Below are 25,374 nucleotides of genomic sequence, written 5' to 3'. Positions count from 1 at the left end.
TTTGACATCCAGGGTGCTACAACCCACTAGTAACCACTGGGTTGGAGCAATACCGGTCAACTGTCTTTCCAAGGGACGTACAGTTATCAGTATCAAGCGTCGAACCCAGTACCCTTCGGTCACAATGCATTCGGCTAACCACTGAGCCACACACACCAATACGCATAACAAAGGGATAACTAATGGATCAATTTATGCCCATCATCAGCCTTGTTAATCTCGGTTCCAACCAATTATTCCGGCACCGCATCTCACAACTGATAACGTTACAAATATAAAGTAACAAGGTTCTCTTACCTTGTTTTAAACGTTGCATTCCAACATTATCCAAATCAGCCACAAAGTTAAATACGTGGTAACTCGTATGCGGGCACGAGGTGTATGAAACAGAACACCCGTGTTATAACAACTGTTGTTGCCTCGCGAGGATCGCAAGTTACATTCATTCAGAACTTCTACCAAGACTGCAGACCTAGCCTCACACTATGACCATATACATACAGTGTATACATCTTAATGCTAAACATATGTGGCTGTTTTAGTATGTACATAGTAATACGGTTAAACTGAACGTAAAGCCTCAATTCTTGACCTTCAGAACACGCTGCATGTTTCGGTGACGTAACGGGCACATTTTATTTATTCGTGACGTCACGGAGTGGCACAACATAGATATCTTAACCACCAGATCTCTATGTTGAGAATGCAAAAACATGGCACTATAGAATTGCACGTAAGGATCTGTGAAATTTAACTACTGGATGTACCTATTAACGTTAGTTCTGACGAGCCAGCACCGGCGAGACACTCACGTGCCCAATAATGCTGTATAGAAATAGCCTGCGTAAAAATAAATAAAAATCAGCAACGAGTATAACAATATATCCCTCCGTAAGTGCACGGTTCTATGTTAGGGGATTTCCCATAATTGATTCTAGTTCAATGTGACGTCGATTTGTCACGTGTCAAAATTAATCTGTGACGGCGGAAGATGCAAATGCCTATTTTGACGTCCATTTCTGATGAGAAAATTGTTGAATGAGGAAAATTCCATATACAGGGAGGCTATTCAGAAATCCAATTAAAAATAATTCTTTGTAAATGTAAAACCTTGAAATAAATTTAAAGTGAGCTGGATTTTCATTTAGATTGTAAATTTTTGAACATATGGATTCAGCCCCTTTGTAAAATCCCGCATACGCCCCTGTTACACGATCACATTACGAAACCAAGCAAGCGGAGGTGTCGTCGACTTCCGGTTCCGAGTCCGTGACGTCATCTGTGAAAGTGTCGGATTGCGATTGGTCGGTAGATGGCGCTGTTTCGGTATCGGGTTGAGGGGTTTCTACGTTTATCGTTCCTTCATCTGAAGAGTCCAAACACGCGGGTGACGTTTGCGCGATCAACTTCGCTGGCGACGACGGCGTTCTGCAGTGTGACGTCACAATGGAGTCGTCGCTGTTATGACACGGTACGCTATTGTGACGTATACGTGGAGTTATTATGACGTGGGATTCTTGGGATTCGCTGTTTGTTTCGTAATCATCGGATTGTGACGTCACTTCCGCTTCTTCTGTGATGACGTCACCATGGTTCACGGAAGCGATGGCGATACCGGGGACTACCGCCCTTCTCTGCGGGGAGGACGGGGGTAAATATGAAGAAGCATATGTTCAATAAATGGCCACGTATCGCACAATAAACTAATGAATGAGCACGTATCGTAAAATAAACCAAATGGATATATGGCATAATGAACTAATGAATGGCCACGAATCGCACACGGGCATGTACCATACAAGAAAACAAAACCTTATTTTCCAGAGGTAATGGGCCAACTTTGGCCTACAACAGTATGACATGCCATGGAACCTGAGATTTAGTCCAAAGTTGGCCAATGATCCCAACACCCAAGGTGCTATACATACGCTTTTAACCCTGTATTGGTATCAGCCTTAAGTCGCTGTTTTACTTTTCCATAAAATCCATAACACAGGAATACAAATCTTACCTTTTTAATCGTCACAGGTGAGCGATTATGTGGTGACGTCACAGGACTCGTGTGTTTCTCCGTTTTCTCCTGGTTTTGATTGACAGGTGACGTTGTTGCTTGGGTGTGGCTCTTCTGTTAGAAATAATCCGATGTTTAAATGAATGTAACTTATTCTTGCATGGCACGGCAACGCAGTAACGTATAAGAACAGCAATTGCTGTTACATCTCTTGCCAACAACACACGCGTACACAATGGTAGCAGCGACGTGCCTTGAATCCATTACCTCTGAGCCAACTACTGCGATACGGGACGAGATGAATTTGTACTATGACATCACAAACCTACTTGTTGGTTAGCAATGATGGCTTGTTCCTCAGCGTGGGAAACTTCCCTTGCAGTTATGATGTCATAAAGTGCTTGTACATTGCTCCGCATTTGAATGAGAACAGCTTTATAACCAGGGCTGGAGAACAATGTGAATATTAACATTCATTGTATATTATAAGTGTGAAAGAGATCTAGTGGCAATTGTTTGTCACAAGACACATAACAGAAAACCTTGATGATGTCTTGACAAAGGCAAATGAAACGTCAGTCTTTTAAAATCATAAACACAATGGTAAACTTTGTTTATATATATTGCCAAACCAGCAACTTTAGTTTTCAAAAGACAGAAACCTATGACTAGCACCTAGTACCCACCATTCTGACACAGCCCATTTATCGATGTTTGAAAGACAATCCCGTGTTCGCTGAAGCGTTTCAAGCGGGACCGACTCCTCCATAGCTCCCTCTGGTGGCCTCGCTGACCTCACCACCCTCGAAAGGTTGGATGGATCGCGCAACATCAAGGTCACCAGCACCGCCCACTCCAAACACACAGCTTCGAGGAATAATTCCAACAAGTATCTGGGTTTGGGAGGTCACTTAACACACTTCAATCACTGGTCACTTAATGGGTTAGAGCACCCTGGGTGTTTGGATTTTAGCACGCTAGGTGTTTGGGTTTTAGCACGTTAGGTGTTTGGGTTTTAGCACGCTAGGTGTTTGGGTTTTAGCACATTAGGTGTTTGGGTTTTAGCACGCTAGGTGTTTGGGTTATCACCTTGGGTGTCGGCAAAATAATCCAACTCTGACCCAGGCCATAGGGTTGAATTTAACTTTAACATTTTTTCGAGAATACCCTTTCCTGCGACTATTTTTTTAATCTTTAATAACCATAACCAAAAAGAGAAATTAAAATTATTAATAATATTAATATTTTATTATTAAACATAGAAATAGCAACCAACTCACTGTAGTTTCATCTCGCATCGCGCGGAACCTCGTTTTTCATCCATTTCGATCCCAATTAAGGGGAATCCCGTGAAATCTTCCACGCCCGCAAAAGTTGAATCATCAAACCCAAAACTTGATTCAGAAACCTGGGATACGATAATGTATGGATATGATAGTATGTTAATATGAATATGATGCTTTAAAGGGTTATGTTCCAGGCCTAGCCTAAACCCCAGGTACCCTGCCTTGCCTCGCTGTAGAATGTCACCCATATAGAATAGATAGTATTAACATATAAGATAATGGGCCAACTCTGGGCTAAATCCCAGATCCCAAGACTTCACCCACATAGAATAGACTTACACATTTGCATAAACAACATACCTCTGAAACTTCTGACGCCACAGTAGTTAGAGTTAAAGTAGAGCCAGTTTCTTTAGCTGACAACACAGTAGTGATCCCACTTCCCTCCTCATCTGTGCCGTAACTACAAGTATCTAATCCGGGGATTCCCCTCTTGGGTGACAAGCCAACATGATGGGCAAGCTTAGGACCTGGGTGATTATATAGGGTTATTTCATGTACTAGCTATATGTATAACAGATCGACGATGCCATTTAGGCGAAATATATCTTTTATTATACAATTGGTTGGACTTGGTTTTGTCTGTTTCGTTTTCCTAGCACCAGACCCTTACTGTATTTCTTTACACAAGAATCATTCAACTTATGAGCACCAGGTAAGGGTCAGATTCGCTGAATTTGTTACAGGATTAAAAAAAAGGGTTTCTCTAAATATATAGTAGGTTGGGGGAAGATGGGACACATCATCAATCTATTTTCTCGTCACATTTGGTAGTAAACAAATAGCATTTAAAGAAATATAAAACCGTATCCTCACGATTTCCATAAAATAATTGTTTAAAACATGAACAGGATATTTAAATATTCTGTGCTAATGGTGTCCCATCTTCCCCCACCCTACTATAATGTTGTAGTGAAAAGTAATGTTTTATGTACTAGAGGGACTAAAAAAGACATTAAATAAACAGAACGACTGTCGCTGCGCCAACATGCAAGGGTAAAACGGTTTTATTCATGTAAACAATTGCTCTAACTGAGTGGTCTGTTTAAATTGTTAGCCAAATAATAAAAAAGGACAAGTAAGTCAAATTTATTTATTCAAGTAAATATAAACGTAATTTAAACATACCAGTTGTGTGTCGTCGACCCGGAGATGAATGGTTATGGTTGAATGACTTGGAAGGTGATATAGCGCTCTCTAGTGGCGAGTATAATGAGTTAAGATCGGTAAATGATTGGGAGTGAGACGGGAAGCCACCTAGTGGGAGGGTTGGGTTTGATTATTTGTTATTTTTATGACTAAAACATTTTAGCAAAAGCCTTATTGGTTTACAAAAACAAAACTACGTTTTAGAATCTACTTACCAGAACTGTGGCTACTTCTGCCTGATTTAGAAGCAACCAAATTTGGGAAGGGCCAGTTAAAATCTTCATGAAGTTTCTTGAACGATTCAACAGCATCGTCCACTCTGTGTGGAAAGCTTGGTTTATATACGCTACAATGTTTATATTGTGTATATAAATATACTGGTGTGTGGAAACACAAGGTACCAATCAATATATAACATCACATGCTAATAAATTCTAAGTAAAACTACCAGGAGTAATGAGAGTTATATATGAAATATACACCATTAGCAGGGCTTTTGTTTTGTTAAGCTTTTTGGTGTATTCTGTTATGATGCAACAAAAATCGTCCAACAATATGTGTGCTAGATCAAGGCCAGATACATATATAGCACATCCCATCATACACTATTACTACACAAGTTATAACAAGCTACTATATAATGTTAAACAAACCTTGCGGCTCTTAACCTTTCTTTACGAAGCCACGGCACAAGTTGGAAATCGACATGAGCCGCAAAAGTGCCAAGGTCATGCAGTCTGCGCTCACTCAGCATTTTTCGTGCCTTTATAAGATTTCAATGTGAGTGAAATATTAAAGCGAAACTACCTAATAAATTCATGTCGGCCATCAATTTGGCTTAAAGTTAATGTCGGCCATCAATTTGGCTAATGCAAATGATAATACATTGTAAGATACCAAATTAAGAATTGTAGACATGTATGTCATTGGCCAACACACTCATATCGATGTTGTCCAGATTGTCAACCCTATAATAGCCCATAAAGTTACATACGGGGTAACTCATAAGCCGGCTTGGGGTATATAAAACAGAACACCTTTGTTATAGGGACTGTTATTGCCCTGCCATGCGAGGATAAATAAGTTACATAAGTATCTCGTAAGGTAACACACATGTTATAACGACTGTCTCAGCCCCACCACTCAAGATAAATACGTCATTCACTTCATCAACATTTCCATTGTAACTTACCTGTCTAGCGAGAATAACATCAATAAAATAATGTTCTGCGCATTCGGCTGCTGCGTGTTCTTTACTACTTGGTTCTTTGTCACCGGAAAATCTGATCAAACAAAATTTCACTGTTACAAAAATATGACTTGAAAATTGAATTTAATTTGACAACAAAAAGTTATCTGCCTGGCAACTGTCATTAACTTACACATAAGACATATGTTTTTATCACATATGATATGTCACATATCTTATATGTAAGTACAGTATGTGACGATCACTGTAGTACAGAATGCTGTACTACAGTCAACAGTAAATGATGATGAAAATCGCCGCATACTTTAAAAAAGGCCAAAAGTTCCCACACATTTTGGCCAATTATTTTATGCCGGCTATAAACGCATAGCTTTAATTTGTAAATAACGTATTATGCACAAAATTAGGGTGAAAATGTTTAGTTTGTTAGAAAGAAAACATTCCAAGCCATGCATGCCATAGACATCTTATACTGCTCAATTATAAGATGTCTATGTTACCTTTTTGATCGATTACTACTACTAGATAAAGGATGGCTGATAGAATGCTGCAGGGGGCGGTGTATATGGGGGTGGTCCTGTAATAAACACAATTACTTTTACACATACCTTTCAGCTACATTGGAAATTCTATAATTAAGTAAAAGTTGGAAAGACTGTTGGATTTTTGGCACAAAATTGTCTCATATTTTTAAATCTTGCTTTTAACAATTAACAGCGTTTTTTTAGGGTCGTGAGGATACAGCCAACATATTTTGTAAATATTCTTTGTTTACTACCAAATAGGACGGTAATTAAGAATGAAAAAACTTTACCCTAACTCACTATATATTAAAAAATATTGAAAGTTAAAACATGCATTTTACCCAAACCCATCTGACCCCGATATGGACCATCTTACCCCAATCCACTACATATAGCAAATATCTAACTTGTAAATATTTTTGTTTACTACCAAATAAGATGGTAAAAAAAAATAAAAAAATCCTACCCCAACTCACTATATATTAAAACATGTACTATTTTACCCCAATCCATCTTACCCCAACCTACTACATATAGGAACTTTTCCAACTCACCTGATGATATTGTCGCGTCCCATACCTTGGTATGTATGGATGATGCGATGATGATGTCACAGAGGTGTTTGTGTTACCCGGTGATGTCACAGAGGAAGGGGAAGGCTTGATGTCAAAGTATGACTCAGTAAAACTTCTTGTAGTGAGCCGACGTGGGTGAGGGGGGGTGGGCTCTTCTGGGCATGTGGGGCTCGATGGCTTAGAACTGTTATTACCCATGCGATTAGTAAGGGGGTCAAAAGGGGCCCCGATTGAGCAGGTTAATTTGAGGGGTAATTTACCCCAAATTGTGATGGTTGAGAATTTGTGGTATGTCTTTTTTTAAAGGCGCCAAAATGTTGTTTAGGTTAATAGAAGTAATTTACCGTAATGTGTGAAAATTTGTAGTAATATTTCTAATACATAGGCGGCAAACCTGGGGTGGCAGGGTGCCAGGCCTACCCTGAAATTTTCCGCACTAAAAAATGAGCTGAGATATCAACTAATAAGTTTAATTAGTTTTACATGAATGCGCGTCCAACTGTCCCTACCTGCCCTGCATTTAAAGGCTTGACGTTTATGAATTGGTTATTGTACATATTAACTTGTTGCAGTATGATCTAACACGGTGTCACAATGGATGTTCACTGCATCATAATACCCTTGTTTAAAAACCCATGCAGAAATGTTTTTATGTTAAACAAAAAAATCATTTTTTATGTTCGATTTTGTATTAGTTGATTTTTAGCTCTTTTCCAAGCTTTGCGTTAATGGATTTTGTTTATTATCTTAGTATTAGTTTGTTTTTATTTTCATTTTGTTTATTATTCTGCCATGCCAACTATTTATTAGGGCAAATAGTCTTTCAACAGGTCATCTGGTATGAAAAATCGTTGTGTATTTCCAACATTCCGCCATCCAGGACGACCTAATTAGGGAAATCATTCTAAAATACACTACGTTTTCACTGTTGAAAACAACCAGATGAGCCGTTTAAAGAATATTAACATTATTCTGGTAGCAGAAGTAACAGAGCATGTATTAGTAGTTAGTAGCCCAGCTTTTCCCATATCTGACCTATCTTCAAAGTTGACCCCCACAGCTGGGGTGGTGGGTGCACTACGGGTTGATACTGCTCGCTTTTTAACCGTCAATGTTGAGCCCTCTTTCATTGACTTATCGTAGTAACTTGGGGCCATACTGTACTGCCGTGATAACACTGATTTCCGGTTCGACTCGCTGTGTTTTACAGCAACGTTGGGTGTAAATAAACTTACCAAAAACATTCTTAAATTCAGAACTAAATTTTTCCTTAAATAATGTATGACTTAAATTCATCTCAAACGGTACGGTTTAAAAACTAAAATTATCTCAGGGATGTGGATGACATTCTCATCCCGTATTCATAGAGGCCAATTTTGGAATTGTACTAATTATTTGAGGATCAGGAAATGGTGTGCTGGTTTATATAGTATAGTTTTCAAACGTTTGGTTTAAAGAATGAAACCTTCTCAGCGATGCCGAAAGTTAAATATGAGCTGTTATGTTTGTATAGTGGGGTGGGGGAAGATGGGACACCTTCAGCACAAAATATATAAATATCCTGGTCGTGTTTTAAACAAATAACAATGGTCTATGAAAGTCGCGAGGACAAGGTTTTATAATTCTTTAAATGTTCTTTGTTTACTACCAAAATGTACGAGAAAATAAAATGAAAAGATGTCTCATCTTCCCCCATCCTACTATATTAAAATTGACCACAAAACATGTGTTTCAAGCACCTTATTGCTCCCATACAGTAGAAGATTGGGGATAGTTAAGAATTTTAATAAATATACATTATAAGAATGCTGATAACTAAGATTGTTGATAAAAAGATTAGACTTGTAAATAAGACCACACCACCACGCTTTCTACTCAAGCAACACAAACGGTATTCAAACAAAATATAAAATCACCTGAATTTGAACGAAGGGTCGGCCTCGGTGGGCGTGGTGTGTATCGTTGGGGCTACAGCAGGGTAAATATTGGTGTTAAGTAATGTGGGGTGACGGGGGGTCGCGCTCGCATCTCCATCACCTGGGTGAAAGGGGTTTAGGGGATTTCCCTTGGGCGCTGCTCAAAATGAAATTTTAAAAGAAAAAGAAATTCAAACTATTTGTGTGGCCAACTATAGGCTAAACGTAGCCAGTATTCTATTCTATATGAAGTCCTACAGAGCGGCAAATTTAAGCTACAGTTAACTCATTGCCCAGTATAAAAAACACCAGAATTCTGCCTGTTTTGTTAAATAAGCCACCATAGTAGGTATTGGTACTAAAACAAAAACAACCCCTCTTGTTTCACAAAACATATATAACCTGTTAGGAAACTTTTAAAATTATCATTAAACTAAAAAAGGTTAATTTAGATTACTTTAAGCCAATTTCACCAAAACTAAATACTTCTAACCCATTAGCTGTTATGATAAAATAAAACCCATAAACTACCTTAAAACCACTACTGTTATAAACCTGTACCATCCGCCCACCACTAAGCTAATATATCTCATACCAAATTTTAAGAATTCTTCCAGAACTTCATCTTCAACTTTGAACAGACCAATTAAGCGAAGATTAATTTATATTTTACAGAAATATATATTTTAAATTTGTCAGTATTCAGGTCGCAGGGGTAACTAGCCAAATCTGGCCTAAATCCCAGGCTCAAGCTACCACCTATACAGAATAGCTGGTAAGATTAACATGTGCTTATCCACACACTGCAATAGTTTCAGCAACTCGACTGTGGGCATTGGAGTGGCAACCATGGATAAGTCACGGCATGGGAGTGGCAACCATGGATAAGTCACAAGTTCCCACCCACAAGGATATAAATGACAAAACCAACCAAAAATTAAAAAAATAAAAAATTTACAAACGAAAAAAATAAAAAGTTCAAAAGTTTGCAACTCACCGATGGCTCTTAAAAACCGAGCGATATCATTGGCCAATCTCCACATTCGTTGCTGCAACGCTTGATCGAACAACTTTGTTGCATCTTGTCGTGCGACGGCCAATTGTTCAAGGTTTTGTAGAATAATGAGGTAAGAGGCTGCGGTCGTCAACTGACCGGTTTCCAAACATTCCTGTGACAAGTAGTGTTATAACTCCTCTTGGTAAAATAACAAACACTAACTCAGGGTTAGAACACTGTAGTGTGAGAATATTTATAAACACTTATTTCCGAGCAAATATAGTTATAACTACTCTTGTTGGAATGAAATAAATACAAAACACTAACTCAAGTTAAAGCGAGAAAACAATTTAAACACTTATTCTTATTGTTAGTATTGTTACAGTAGGGTGGGGGAAGATGGGATACCTATTCATTCTATTTTCTCGTCCAATTTGGTAGTGAACAAAGAACTTTCAAAGAATTATAAAACCGTATCCTCACAACTCCCATAGACCGTTGTTAATTGTTCAAAACACCATCAGGATATTAGGATATTATGGGCTAAAGCTGTCCCGTTTTCCCCCACCCTACTATATTTTTTTTTTCGTAAAACAAAACACTATAGCTATAAAGTATTTCAACTTTATTTTTAACTTGGCAAGTATAGGCATAATTTATATCTATGTAAACATTAAGGACAAAAATAAAAGCTAAAACATGAAAACTCTGGTAATATGAACAAAGGTATATCAAAATTAATGTTTTATGCTTAAGTAGCCAATTTAAATAATCATTAATACTGGTGGCAAGACAGTAGAAAATTAAGCAAATTTTACCTCAAATAATTCGCGCGGGCTTCCAACGGAGTTAAATAAATATTCCCACAATGCAATTTCAGTCTTCCTTGCACAATGTACGACAGTTTGTAAATATTCCGGAAATTCTTCTAGAAATTTGACCACTGTAGGCAGCAGAGGGTCGGGTATTGGCTCCGAGGCCGTGGCTTCCTCCTCAAGGACCTGGGAAGTAGAAAAAATGCTTCATTAATTTAATTGTTGCCTGCCTTCAGGAAAGCAATGGGCATTAAAATTTGGTAAAGTCCATGTGGTAGCACCATGGGTGTTGGGGTAACTTTGGCCTAAATCCCAGGTTATATAATGTGCCTTGCTGTAGGAGGTAGGCAAGATTTTTTCGTTAAAGCTCTTGCGCGGAAATAATAAGAGAATAGAATTATATTAGAATCTTTTACCCAAATGACAAATTTTTATAAACGCAGTGGAGGCAGTGACAGTTAAACACAACTCTGTGACACAAATTTTGCATTACTGGTTTTACTGCTTGTTTTAAACGCAGTAGGGTAAATTCCAGAATTGGCCAGCCTAACCTGCAGCCCCAGGTTTAGCGCCTATGCTTTTAACTTGTATTAGATTGTGCTAAAAATGTCCTGTCTTCCCCCACCCTACTATATATATGAAATAACAGAACTAGCAGTCTTACCTCATGCAACATAAGCTCCAGAACATGAGGAAAACAAGCAAGATTCTTACAAGTTGCTGCTAATTGCAGCGCATCATATCCAAGGTTGCGACGCAGGAGTTGACGTAGTATCTAATTTATAAAGTAAAGTCTTTCAAAACTGAGGTAATTTGTAAGCCGTTATGTAAGATAAAGTGGTTTGAAATCTAGAACTAAATAAGAAAAAGTTTAATTTTTTTTAAATCTTCACTCATAGAAAAAAAAATTCTATTTTTTTTAAATTCAAATTTATTTTCTATACTTTTTTTAAATTAGAATTTTTTTTTTATTTGGGTGAAGAGAAAATTTCTAATCTATATGGGTGAGGGCCTGCAGAGTTTCATGGCATAGGGTCCTAGATGTGTTGGGCAGGGTTAGTCTTAATCCTAAAACATTTTAAAATGGAGAAAGAACTACTAACCTGGTGCAAATATATTTCACACGTTCGTTCGACCGTCGAGAACGCAAAGTTCGTTTTCTGTCGAGATCTTTTCGAAGGTTTTTTCTCCTCGTAACTTGAGTATTGGAACTGTGGAATAAAACATAGAAATAATTCCGATAATTCTGGTTTTGTTAGAAAATACATCACATATCCCTGACCCCTTATATATATTTTACGCAAGGGTTAGGTCCTAAACAATAGCAATCTTATAGAAACTTTACCTAATATAGAATAGTAAAATGAAACAACATTTGAAGATGTTTAAAAACAATAAGAAAATGTTTTCCTGTCTTTTTCCACTGATTTTAATCGTCAAAATTAGAGAGCAGAGTATAACACAATAACTAACACACCATACAGTACAACACAGCTTAATTTTTAACATTTTAATTAAAAATGGGGAAGCAACATACCAAACACAATACAATTCAACTTACTGTCTCAGAGGTTACTCCCAGTAAAACAGCCTCACTGAACAGCACAGCTAGTGGGTAGCATGAGTCCAACGCGAACGTCAGAGTTATTCTTCTCGCTGTTAGCAACTGCAGCTCGAACCCTCGATGGGGGCCGCATTCAGCGCTATTGTGACGACTTTGTCGGGGAGGGAAGAGAGGCAACCATACTCTCACACCAGCACTTCCGCAACCAAGCCATAACGCATCCGTTAAGTGGATCTTTTCACTAAAAAAGATATTATAAGTTTGGTTTCGTATATTTGTATCGTTGCTAAAATTCCTTTTGTTTCCTTTAAAAATGCAAACTTCAAGATTAAAACAACCTTTTTACCGAAAAATTTCAAAGATTAAAGCAAGGTTTTGTAGATTTATAACGATGTTAGAAAAATCTTTTTTGTTTTCCATTAGGAATACAAAGTTCAGGGTGAAATGGATCTTTTCATTGGAGAGATAAATAATGTAAAAAGATTGATTTTTATAAAAAGAGAGGCAGGATAGTTCCCAATCCTGTGAACAAGTTTCACGCTATTAGTTGTAACGTAACTAATTAATGCAATGCAGATAATTCCATAGTAGGCCTGTCCACCACAGGTTTGGCAACTATGGCTCTAGGAAACTATTCACTTCAAGCTTAAAAGTCTAAATTAGTATGGAATTATTAAATTTTTCCAAGTATATAAAATATAAACCCCTACCTTTTCTTGTGCTCGGTTGTCCAGATATTCTCGACGCAAGTTGCCAGGACAACCGGGGGGTTGAATCTCATTGGTTTACGTTCGTTTGGTTCCGCTTCAATGATTTCATCATCTTCCAATGAACGTTGGAGGAGCAGAAGACGACCTTTGTGATGTCATAATGTTAATGTGATGTCATATATGAAGTATTATCTATATCTAACTATGAAACTTTTGAAGTTTGGTTTAATGATCCAACCATGTCCCAGCCTCCCCATGGTATGCATTGCTGTACAACACTACAACCTCACCCATATAGAATAGACCAAGCTGTGAGGCCATACAGCTTAATACTATGGGACTGTATATATTTCAGCCAGAGTTGGCCCCTACAATTGGTCTTGCTATAAGACCTGAGTTTTTTTAAGTTAGCCCAGCGCTAATGCAAACACTCCAACTGCTAAATTAACTAAGGACCTCGGTCTCCCTGTTTGCAGCCTAATACTCCAATAATGTACATGAACACTCTATATTTAGGCCAGATTTAGTTATTGCCCAAATACTGTAGTCTGTAAAGATTATGACCACTCTACTTAGGTAAGTTAAGATCTCATAAAGATTTTTCTACCAGAATTTGCCCATTACTCCAATATTGTATATAAACACTGTATTTCTGGACCAAATCGGTTATTACCTAAATACTGTAAATAATTATAAACACTATATTCTATACAAGTGACGCTTACAATGACCCATGTCATGCACCTGGGAATTGGTCCAAAGTTGGCCTTGCATTAACGTCCAACAACCTCACCTGCTACATTACCCAACTTTACCCAAATACTGTAAATATTTATGAACACTATATTCTATACAAGTGGCGCTTACAATGACCCATGCACCTGGGATATGGGTCAAAGTTGGCATCGCATTAATGTCCAACAACCTCACCTGCCACGTTAACTATAAGGACCTCAGTCTCCCTGTTTCCTCGCGAGGAAAACGACGAGGAAGAAGACGATCTTCTCATCGGACTCTCCATGTGGAGAGCTGTTAATGTAACCGAAGCCACCATGGTAGGGTAGTGGACGTAACGTGCCATTGATACTTCTTGAAGGTATCGTAAATTGGCTGTTGGGCGATGACTGAGGGGGGATATAATGAGAAAGTATGAAGAATAATTTCTAGAATAATATCAACTTCTAGCCTGTGTGGATAATTAGTAAAGTAGTGGGTTTAAAACTTCTATCATATATGAGTGAAGTCCTACAATCTGAGATTTAGGCCAGATTGTCCCGTAAACAGACATATGGCTTCTATTCTGTATGTGTAATGACCTACAGCAGGCTTGGTGTCAAATATAAGTCTGGTCAGTTTTAATGCAAACATTGCAGCTCATGATAAAATACTAAAACTATTTCCAATGGTGTCACAAAGTAATTTTCTATTAAAAATAAATAAACGATTGAAACATAAACAGTACTTACAGTTTAGTATCTTGCGAAATAACAAATATTATGATGCGACAATCGTAAGTGAAAAGAATAAGAAGGTCTTGAAATATGTTGACAAGCAATATCTGGAACAAAAAATATTTCTTTTTTGCCAAATCTTTTAAATGAATTCTAACACCTTTTATGAACCATGACTATTCTATACTGAATGAATGCAACTAATGTATTCTCACATAAGGGAACTTAACTTTAAAAGTTACACAAGAGGCGTTTTTTTCATACACATCGTGTCCACTTATAAGCTGAACTTGTTATACCCAACATATCACAAACCTGCAGTTCCCCACACAAATTAAACAAAAGACTTTAATGGTAATGGATGGGAGAGCATTCCTTGACAGCTCGGCCAAGGTTAGATGCTTCTGTCTAGCGTTCAAACATGTTGTATATGTCACAGCCACAAGGGTCACAACTTTAATAAAATTCACAAAATAACTTTACATTGAATACCTGTGATTTAATCTTCTTAACGCAAGCAAACGCATTATCTAAGTTGGTTAAGCGAGGATAGATTCGTATTTCATCTTGGCTTTCCGAGAAACTGTAACATGCAACCACAATGAACTCTTTCCACCAGGTTAAACCACCTGGAAATAACAGAAAGATGGTAAGTTCAACTAGAAAAAAACAACAAACTCAAGGGAACAAAGTTTTGTACTTGTTAAAAAAATATCCTGTTACTTCTTCTACCATGTACAATGCTAATGCAAAATTTTATTTTTCATTTAATGTAAAAAGCGTTAATTTTGTTGCAACGTTTATAACTGCCTTTTGACAAGACCTCATCAAGGTCCAAGAAAAATAAGTAAAACAACCCTTTGTATGATTTAGCACATTAAGTCGCAAAATAGCGGTACAATATAATTAAAAGAGTATTCTCATGAGTAAGTAGAGGCTATGTCAGTTGCTTATAGCGTTTAATATCGTTGTACTTCACCACACAGAGAAGATACATATTGTTTATAATATGAGATAATGTTTTTTGCATTTGTAGTTATATATAACATTTTAGATGAGGCAAAAAATCCAAGTGCTAGTAGTATATCTTGACTTAAAAGTTTTAAAATTTAGAATGTAAATTACCTAAATGCCTAGAAATGTACATTAACATTTATTTATATAGTACCTACTCCACCACACAGACAAGATATAACACAACTAACCAGTAACAACCATATCCTTCTCTTGCATTACATTCCCGAATACTTTCCACTTCCTCGACACGATTGTGTAATGTGCGAGTCCGTAGTTACCGGCGATGGCTAGACAACAACCTGACTCATCTACTGCTGTAAACTGTGAGGGGGTGGGTTAGTGTTGATTTTGATACTATATGCTGTGGGTGGATGGGTTTGTGTGGGTAATATACTAAGATAGATATGTTGCTTGATTATTGGTGGGCTAATGAGAGGTATTACATGATAAAAGCTTATATTTCCTATTGCATGACAAAGCTTATATTGACAAAAACTTATATTGTTAACTGTGGAAAATAGGTTAGTGTGTGTATAGGTGTAAAGTTTGCCACCCCTAGTTTTTGAAACAAAGTTAAAATCAGGTATTTCTAAGCCCAACTCAGCTTTTAAAGTTCTTGTTTAAGCCTATACTATATTTTGCTAAAAATTTAAAGATGTGACGTCTATGAGCACAACTCATGGTAGGATCTTAACCTGTTTAATAGAACAAAGATTTTGCCCATTTGTGGCATCTTAAATTTATATGTGAATTAGCCTGCCCTTTAGCTTCCCCCTATATGCCATTTAAAAAAGCTCTACCCTTAAATCTTTTCCTCTTTAACTTTACCATCACAAATGAGTCTGCCAACCCATCAACTTACCCTTATAGGCCAGTTGCTTGGCAGATAGTTGATTGGGAATTGCACGACCGTCCATTGCTTGTTGCTTACAGCAGAACCAAGAAATCCATCTTCCCCGTCCCCATCATCATGTGGGTGTTCATCGTCTTGTGCTATCTTCCCATTCATTGATATTGTTGGGAGGCGACTGAGGTCAAAATGGGCAGCAGTGTGGCTTGCAGGGGTTGATCTGTTGGGTGAATGAATGAATAACTTGTTTATCATGCATGGTGGGGCAACGACAGTCGTTATAACCCATGTTTTCTTATATCACTTGTCGGGGGGATCTGTTGATTGTCGGGGGGATCTGTTGATTTAATTCTAATCTAAAGAAACATATAGTAAAAAATATTCAAGTGCAGACAAGTTTTAACATAAAAATGTAACAGTAATAAAAGTAAAAATGAAACAGTAATAAAAATAAAAATGTAACAGTAATAGTGGTACATGTGGATATTTTCCATTAGTGTGATCACATAACCCAGAAGTTTATATTTCTTTCAAATGCTGCTGTTAGGGATGTATGTTAGTTTCCAAAGTTGTGTTTAAAACAAAGTAACCTTGATGTATTATTTATACGATAGAAACCACATTGTAGGTCATTGGTGCATGGCTAATTCGCATGAGTGCTTTTTGTGTTTCTATGTATGCTGATTCATCAGCAATGTTATATAACATATATTAAAGTTATGAACTTTATACTACTGTAGTCCAATCACTTTTAACCTATAAAAATATTATAAAATCATAAAAATATTATAAAATCATAAAAATATTATAAAATCATAAAAATATTATAATTATAAAATCAACAGCAAATACACAGCGGCAGTTTACCTTCTTCGTGGTGAGTTTTGTTTAGTTGTCCTTGTTGGTGAGAATGCTGGTTTCTTGATAGGAGAGGCAGGTGTCTTAGGTGGGCTGTATACTGTTGTACGTTGGGATCTTTCACCGATACTGAGGTACATTCGGTCCTCACCGTGTATTAGGACATGGCAATGGTTTGTCTGTATAGACAGTAATGTGAAAGTAACTATACTATAACATGACATTTTTTATGTTTTAAGGTTTTAGGCCTCATTATTTATGGTCTACTATTGTATTTAAAGTAATGTAAAAAGTTACTAGTGTACATCAGTGCTCTTCAAACTTTTATGGGTTGGTGAACCCCTAAAGTTGTTGCGATGAACTCATGCACCCCTGATTGCTTTAACGTAAAACTAATGACGTTTCACAATTACCAGTGATGCAAGTATAAAAAATGCATATAGAAAAAACTATGCATATAAAAAAACTGCATATAAAAATATATGCATATAAAAAAACTGTAGGAAAGTGGCTAAATTGGTTAAAAAATTTAAAACTAAAAAATATTGGTGAAAATTGTTGAAGTTTGTGATGCACCCTTGTATACCCTTTTGCACTGGTGCACCCCTGGCATATTTTGTGCACACCGGTTAAAGAACACTAGTGTACATAACATAAATAATCTCCCACAAAGTTACATATGTGGTAACTGGTAAGTGGCACGGGGTGAGTGAAACGGTACACCCGTGTTATAACAACTGTCGTTGCCTGCCACGCGAGGTTATATTCGTTGCCTGCCACGCGAGGTTATATTAAGTCAAAAGATGAAAATAATACCATATATTTGAGTTTGTTACAACTATCTATAGCACATTATTTAAGATAGTTTTAGGATAGTAAACCAAAAGACTAAAAGCAATCACTTGTAATAAAACAACACATTTTTTTAAATGTTGGAAAAAGAAACTGTTCATATAAATACAAAAGCAGGAGTATATGAATGCATAATGCTTGTATAATGTATTACACAAAAGACAATTAAGCTATTAACATTACATTTCAGGAAGTTATAGATTACTGAATAATCACTTTTATAAATACTGTCAGGTCAACAGAGGGCGAGGCTGTTGCCTATTGTATTCTATAAATATTATTAAACTTTCACCAATTATATTATTATGGAACGTTGGTGTATTATGAAACCAATATTTTAAGCTAGAGAGACCGGAAGTAAAACAAACAAGGAGAAAACAAACAAGACTGTACAAATAGCATGAGTTTTCTAGAAATAGTGAACTCAATACTTCCGAAGCCATCAATAGTCAATACAATAAAATATTTAACGCATATAACCAGCGTTTAATTAAACCTATATCTATCCATATATATATATTTTATAACAAAGCTAATACCAGATTAACTGTTTATTTCCACATTTTAATATAAATAATCCCAATTTACTTTTCTATTACAAAACTTAACAAAGGTTTTTCTTACCATGCAGGGATTCATGGCCAGAGCACTTTTAACGAACTGCAGTTGAAGCAGTTGCCCCAACTCTATATAATTATGGTCATCGTCATCATCGACTAGTTTGCGTCGCGCTGACTTCTTTTTCTCCTCCACATGCCCGTTACTGACCTCCAGTGGTGGCGCTGGTTGCTCGCTGATCAACCACAGGTGGTAACCTTCAACACCCCAACACTGTGTGGGAAATATTTTGTTTAAAATACGTTGAAAAAATAGTATTAACAAGTTTTGGTATTATGTATTTAAATACATGTAACCTACCAACAAAAGTTTTGTGAGATATGGGATATTTCATTAAACATACATTAAAAACAGAGGAGAAATAGCAATAATATTTAAAAAGAGTTTTGGATTGTATTTTTTTTTTCATTCTTTTAAGGTGAGGGCAGACAATGAAACCTGGAACCTAATCCAGAGTAGGGTGATACTCTAACACCTAGGTTGCTATGACATGAACCACACCATATATTGAAGCCTGTTGCTTCCTTAAAGGTCATGTTTTGTGTAAACTAAACTGAGAAGTCTAACCACATGGCAGACGAAACATCGTTGTCAATCAACCGTATGATAATATTTTCCAAGAAGATCAGATCGTAAACTGAACTATGTTTGAAACAACAGTAGCTGAATATGTAAACAACTGATTCATTATAAAATGATCTATATGATCCAAGTGTGAGACTATCTGAAGGAACTACTGACACAGAGTATCCATTCATGGACTCAAAGATATACTAGTAAGAACAGACTATTCTCCGTTGTTCTATTCCATATATGTTGGGGTCTATAGGGAGGGGAGAATCAGGCCAAAGTTAGCCCATTACTGCAACATTGTATATGCAGTATGCACACTCCATTCTATATGGATAAGGTTATAAATACACACTGCACAAGACCTGGGATTTAGGCAACAGTTAGCCCATAACCCCAACAATGTATATGCACATTCTATTCTATATCCTACGCCAAGGGACCTAAAGTGTAAGCCATAGCTGACACCATTTCATTCTGCCTAATACAAATCTATCCAACTCTGGTCTACTTACCATTGATTTAAATATCCCTTGCACATGGGGAGTTCCATCAGTAGCATACGCACGATCTGATGCAAGAGAACACACAAGACATGCACCAAATACACTCCAGACTGATAAACCACCTCGTGACCAGGCTAAGGACATGGCTGAACCATCAGGTGACCAATCTATCTTTAACACTGAACCTGTGGGATAGTGAGATTTTAATAAAGGTGAAAAAATGTAAAGAGTAGGCCTGTACACCCTAGGTTTGGCACTTATGCCTATTATATTGATAAAAGGAAACAGTGAGGAAATAATGAGATATGGAAAAAGAACACACATATTGTACATTTAAGTGCATATCATTGGGTGTAATGTATTGTATAATAATTACTTCAAGGCAGAAAAACACAGTACGTCTGCCCACCCTGCTAGACAATGTTTAGCAACTATGCCTAATTATATTGCTAAAACAGTATATTGCCTAAGTATGCAGTAATAACATGCTAACCACACATACTTAACACTTATAAAAGCGGTTTGTATATAAGCACTTAAACACACCACTTTAAACGGGTTGAACTTAACCACACCACTTGTACGTACATCAATCAAAACACATGTCACATACCACAGTCATACAGTCTTAATATTATTCTATAGTAGGTTAGGTGTAACAGTGAGGCATGTCAAGGGACATAGAATTTAGGCTTGAGTTGGTTTTAACCCCAATACGATAATGTACATTCTATTCTGTGTGGGTGTTATTCTACAGTTAGCCAGGCACGCCATGGAACATGGGATTTAGGCTTGAGTTGGCATATAACCACAAGGATATAATAATCTATGTTGTTCTCTTCTCCATACTGTTATAGTAAAGAGAATATGACAACAGACTATGTGCTAGGTGTACAACTATGAATTACTGTGCATATTAAAGTTAAGCCTTTGAACATTACTGAATACTCTTGGGAGAAAACCACTAACTTCTACTGTTTAACGAAGGTATGTAACAAAGTACTGTGGTATTTATATGCTACATACTTCTAATTCCCTAACCTTAATAAAAACATGACATTTCATGGCCTAAGTATCATTTCCTCTACTATGGCTGTTAACACTATGGCTGATAGGTGTTATGTTCCTGGGTAAGACAATTAATGGACTCCAACTCAGTAATCACTAATGGCAGTAGCACCCTGGTGAAGAGGGTAATGGGCCAATGCTGGCCTAAATCTCAGGTACCCTGGCGTGCCACATTGTAGAACCTCACCCATATAGAATAAAATGGTAGCACTAGCATGTGATGCTATGTAATTATGTTTAATGTCTCACCAATTGATTTACATATATCTATACCAAGCTGTGGGGCCTCACCCACATGGAATAAAACATCATCATGTCATTGTAATGCTATGAAAATGAAAATAGGTTTGAGTCTTACCAACTGATTTGCATATGTTGGGGTAATGTGTTGGTGATAGCGCCACCGTGTGTGAGAGTTGTAGACACCCAGTAACATTGTCGATGCCATAGACACAACATGTCCCCCTGGAACATAGAAGTCATATATAAAAACAATAAACATTTCTGTTTTAATCAATATTTCCTTTTATTGTTTTATTTTCGGACCAGCTTCAATAGGATGCTGATGTAAAAATGTTCAATAATTATAAAACACGCTTAAACATCTTTAGACTCAACATAAATACCCTTAAAAGGGCAAAAACACACTTTATTTTTGAATATATAGCATATATAAATAAACGTGTTTTTGTAAAAACAATAAAAAGTAAAGAAAACTCACATTTCGGTCCCGAATGCGAGCAGTCTGTACTTATTGTTCACAGCAATACAAGTAGCTTGGTCGATCATTGGGGCCCAAACTCCCCTAGCATTCCAACCGAGCGGTAAAGAGTCTTTGGTTGAATCATCAGGTTGTGTCATGGTTACTAATGCTGCTCGGCCATCACTTAAAATAACAGCAAAGCCCTCGAGGAAAGGACTGTACACAATATCTACTGCATGAACTCCTCGACTCTTTAACTGGGAACCTGTGATGGAATTATAATTGTTATAACACGATCCACCACCAGGCACCCTATGAACCAAATCTCGACAACACCCATATGAGATAGAGGGATATTTAGAGTAATGGCCCAACTCTGCCTACATCCCAAGACCTCGAAAAAGACCTCACCCACATAGAATAAGATACCCAATATACAACTTAGTAATACTACCAGATCAACACAAAAAGAAATTATAACATAACTCCTCTTTTAATAAACACCCACAAAATAAATACAGCGCTTAAAACACTTAATCACTCTAGATCTAAGTACCTGTTACATGGAGATCAACAGAGAAAGGAATCTCACATAGATGTATTGACTTCTGTACATCGCTTGTTGGCTCCCATGTTATCATCTCAAGCCTCCCATCTTCCAATGCAACAAGTAGTTCATCATGGATGCATGTCAAACTACAATGTTTGATTGTGGTTAGATAAAGACAAAACCGTTCAATTCAAGGGGATCGCAAACTTATAGGAAATTTCATTGTTTAATGTAACATACTTTGGCTGTATGTACGGACACCTAAAACCTGCTTAAAACATTTAACAAACTTTTTTTTAGCAATCCCCATCCTTTTTTTTATTTAGCAAACACAGTCAAACATCTTTTTAGTTGTCACAGTTTTTTTAGCTTTCGCATTAGAGCAGTACACCCTCACCTTGTAATCTTAGCTTTATAACTGAAGTTTGCTTTCAGCGACAACCTTAATGCTGGAACCACTTCATTGGAGTCGCCCTGGTTGGTTTTGGTTTGTTGATATTCGTACAAGTGAAGTCCGTCATCTCCACGAACGTCTTGTTCAAGTTGGTAAAGTAGAACGTAACCTTCAGAGGTCTAACAACACAAGTATATATAAGTTAATACTATTAGGCTGATACTACACAACAATAAGTTGTTACTAGGTCATAAATGATGCCTTTTGTACTACATCTTTAAAAAACATCACTTACAAAATTGCATTTGTGGTAATTCCCAAGCAGACACAAGATGTATGAAACAGAACACCCGTGTTATAACAACCTTAGTTTTCACGACACTTCAGGGTAATAAAAGTTACTTTCATTCATAAAACCTGCTATAAGTTTTACCAGATTATATGATTAAAATGTATAAATATATTTATTGAGTGAAAGGTAACAAAATTGAAATATCTTTACAGGTTAATGTGATTATAAATCTATGATAACTAGGTATGAATATAATATGAATTATGGTGTGAACTTTAATGTTTTTTTGTGAACAGGATCCAATGTAAAATAAACATATACTCAGCTATAATGCAATCTAATGCCCACACTTCAAGTTACTATGAAAACAAAACAGACCTGTTATTCACCTATGTAAATATGCACCACACATAACAACTTATTTACATTTGGTTCTTTAACCACCTCTACTGTATTGATAATTAAAATAAATTTAAATCTATTACTGATTATACACACATTGTTTGCACTTGCCACCATTGTGTTTAAAGTAGACCGTCATAAAAAATAACAGTGTTCAAATTTCATTCATGTTTGTACGGAAAGGGATATTAAAACCCAAACTGCCGTTGTGCTTTAAATTTTCTTATTTTGTTATATGTATAGACTCCTTAAGAACTGCATTTTTTGTAATGTCTTGTATGGCATTGGGTTTCAAACACCACAATAATACACATATGTAGCGGAAAATATAAAAAATGTCATACTACATTGGTGGTGAGTTAAGTTAAAACAGTCTCCTTACTATTTTTGTCTTTTTTAACACGGGTGCAATATTGCAAACATGGATGCAGATTATTTTGATAGATCTAATCACCCACAAAGTAACATACATGGTAACTCGTAAGCTGACACGAGGTGTTAAACCCGTGTTATAACGACTGTTGTTTTCCGGCCACGCGAGGATAAAGTAAGTTACATTCATTACATTCATCTTTTACTCACTGTTATTGCAATCATGCTGCTGTCTTGTCTCCATTCTGCGAGTTCATTAGTTCCAACTGATGCAACAGATGAATGACAACGTTGGTAACATACAATCTCAACACAAGGCTGTTGGAAATTGTAATGTAAATTAAAAATACATATTATATATTTAATATCTTTTCAAGAGGAAGGAAAACTGCAATTACCTCATAATTTAGACTGGGTGGAAAATTGTAAAGTGGACATATTTTAATGTGGTTTGAAGTTAGTTGTTCCAAAGCTAATAAACTATATTTATTTACCTTAATTAAGTTTAATGGTAGAAAAACCTATAAAATCTCGAATTCAAGTTCAACGGTAAGAAACTCTAATTACCTTATCACATTAATAAATAATTCATGCTTTTTAAATGTTTATGTTTTCATCACAGCACAGGCTTGCACAAAAAGGCCATGTCTTTAAACTTTTATTTTAAACCAATTTTGAATAGAACTAGAAGTCAATAATAAAACAGACCAAATGATTTATATTTAGATTGTATTTTGTCCAACCTAACTAGATCCATTTATTTGGGCAAGCCATGAAACAGTCATGCGTTCCTTCATGTATTAATAATGAGCAACAAGAGTAGGCTAAGGAATAAACAAGGAGACTAACGATGTAAAGAAAATACTGAAATACAAATAAAGTAATACATAACAGATTGACCTGGTAGTGTCAATGCGTTTATTTAGCCATACACCTAATAAAATTAACACTTATTATAGAGCCTAGTTTTATTTAAACTGCAAACAACAATAAATAATAAAAATGGCCTGTAATTTCATCCCTAATGTATTTTCCAAAAAAATCGGGAAAAAACAATTTGAAACAACAGTTCAAACTTTATTAAATTAAACCTTTCAATAGCCTGTTTTACTTTAATGCCTTTTAACTACATCCCATAAAAACAACAAAACCCTTACCTTGCAATGCCATATGCTTAAAGTAGTTTCCGTCAAGACAGCAAATAGCATCCGATAACGATTGCACGCGATGATCTTTAACCTTGACTTTCCTCCTTGGCCAACTGACAAGTATTTTGGCCACGAAACAGGGAAATACATTGCTATGGAATGAGGTTAGAACATGACAACAAAAAGATATGAATTCACCTATAAAGCAAAAAAGAAAAGGTTAAGTAGCCTACTATATAAATTTGGGTGCTAATGAAGAATACCACCCCCCCCCCCTTATTTGCTAACCACTAAACACTAACCCCTATAACCGCTAACCCCTAACCATCAACACCTAACCTAACCACCAACCTCTAACACTTTCCACCAGCCTATTCTGCTATGTACCGAAGGATTCTTCATTAGTGCCTAAATTTGTTATTGTAGCAATTAGTAAAATAGTAATATAGGAAAAAAATATTTCAAGGGTATTTTGAATATTTGTTTTTTCCTTTTTTTAGTCTCTCGTTTTTTGTATAGGCAAGGGGGGAGGATTCCTCACTAGCACCGAATATTTATCTACATTTGAACTGTTGCCTGTTACTAAAGGTAAATTATACTGACGTGCTAACAATGCTTAATCTTGTCCAAGTCATAGATATATTCTTTTAAAACCCTTATAAGTTTTAAAGTTTACCTTTATTTAATTCCTGTTTTTTTAAACTTCAAGAAAATGTAAACAATACTGAAATTTTAAAAGCATGGCAAACTCAAAGAAACATCATGACCATTATAGCGACTTGAAAGTTATATAACACCTGCGTTTTTCTAAAGCATGTTTACCTTTATTATATAAACAGTTTTTACACGAATTAAAGTTCTGCCAACTGTGCTAAGAAAACTATTAACATAGAAACATAGTTAAAT

The 25,374-nt window shown here is 36.4% G+C and overlaps 1 protein-coding gene across 7 annotated transcripts; it reads right to left on the bottom strand.

Moving 5' to 3' along the window:
- Nucleotides 1-611: 611 nt before the first annotated feature.
- Nucleotides 612-25,302, bottom strand: LOC149736034 (guanine nucleotide exchange factor subunit RIC1-like). Of its 7 annotated transcripts, none has more exons than XM_089878391.1 (35): nucleotides 25,145-25,302; nucleotides 24,478-24,666; nucleotides 23,531-23,638; nucleotides 22,258-22,433; nucleotides 21,867-22,006; nucleotides 21,329-21,575; nucleotides 20,966-21,072; nucleotides 19,549-19,724; nucleotides 18,470-18,676; nucleotides 17,003-17,172; nucleotides 16,148-16,355; nucleotides 15,474-15,606; nucleotides 14,761-14,897; nucleotides 14,284-14,375; nucleotides 13,748-13,941; nucleotides 12,818-12,962; nucleotides 12,105-12,348; nucleotides 11,647-11,754; nucleotides 11,208-11,318; nucleotides 10,547-10,729; nucleotides 9,729-9,900; nucleotides 8,732-8,888; nucleotides 7,851-8,012; nucleotides 6,795-6,999; nucleotides 6,217-6,293; nucleotides 5,699-5,789; nucleotides 5,160-5,269; nucleotides 4,722-4,825; nucleotides 4,486-4,614; nucleotides 3,658-3,827; nucleotides 3,292-3,419; nucleotides 2,698-2,904; nucleotides 2,341-2,458; nucleotides 2,012-2,125; nucleotides 612-1,634 (listed from the first exon to the last, which is right to left on the bottom strand). In XM_089878391.1, exons 2-35 carry the CDS (start codon nucleotides 24,616-24,618, stop codon nucleotides 1,221-1,223), a joined length of 5,385 nt encoding a protein of 1,794 aa, XP_089734517.1. In that variant the 5' UTR covers nucleotides 24,619-24,666; nucleotides 25,145-25,302; the 3' UTR covers nucleotides 612-1,220. The 7 variants fall into 7 exon arrangements, with proteins under 7 accessions (XP_089734517.1, XP_089734518.1, XP_089734519.1 ...); XM_089878392.1 differs by having other exon boundaries at nucleotides 8,732-8,852; nucleotides 25,145-25,301; XM_089878393.1 differs by lacking the exon at nucleotides 7,851-8,012 and having other exon boundaries at nucleotides 25,145-25,300.
- Between the last annotated feature and the right edge of the window lie 72 nt (nucleotides 25,303-25,374).

Source organism: Ciona robusta, chromosome 5 (assembly GCF_009617815.1).
Source record: "Ciona robusta chromosome 5, ASM961781v2".
Taxonomy (NCBI): domain Eukaryota; kingdom Metazoa; phylum Chordata; class Ascidiacea; order Phlebobranchia; family Cionidae; genus Ciona; species Ciona robusta.
This window is presented reverse-complemented; position numbering and strand designations above follow the sequence as displayed.

Bases quoted from the DNA above. Each gene is read 5' to 3' on its own strand.
- LOC149736034 (XM_089878391.1), bottom strand. From the start codon at position 24,618: ATGTATTTCCCTGTTTCGTGGCCAAAATACTTGTCAGTTGGCCAAGGA. The intron at 22,434-23,530 runs GTGAGTAAAAGA...TTGTGTTGTTAG, and splicing joins GCAGCATGATTGCAATAACA to ACCTCTGAAGGTTACGTTCT. The intron at 5,270-5,698 runs GTAAGTTACAAT...AATCTTATAAAG, and splicing joins ATGTTATTCTCGCTAGACAG to GCACGAAAAATGCTGAGTGA.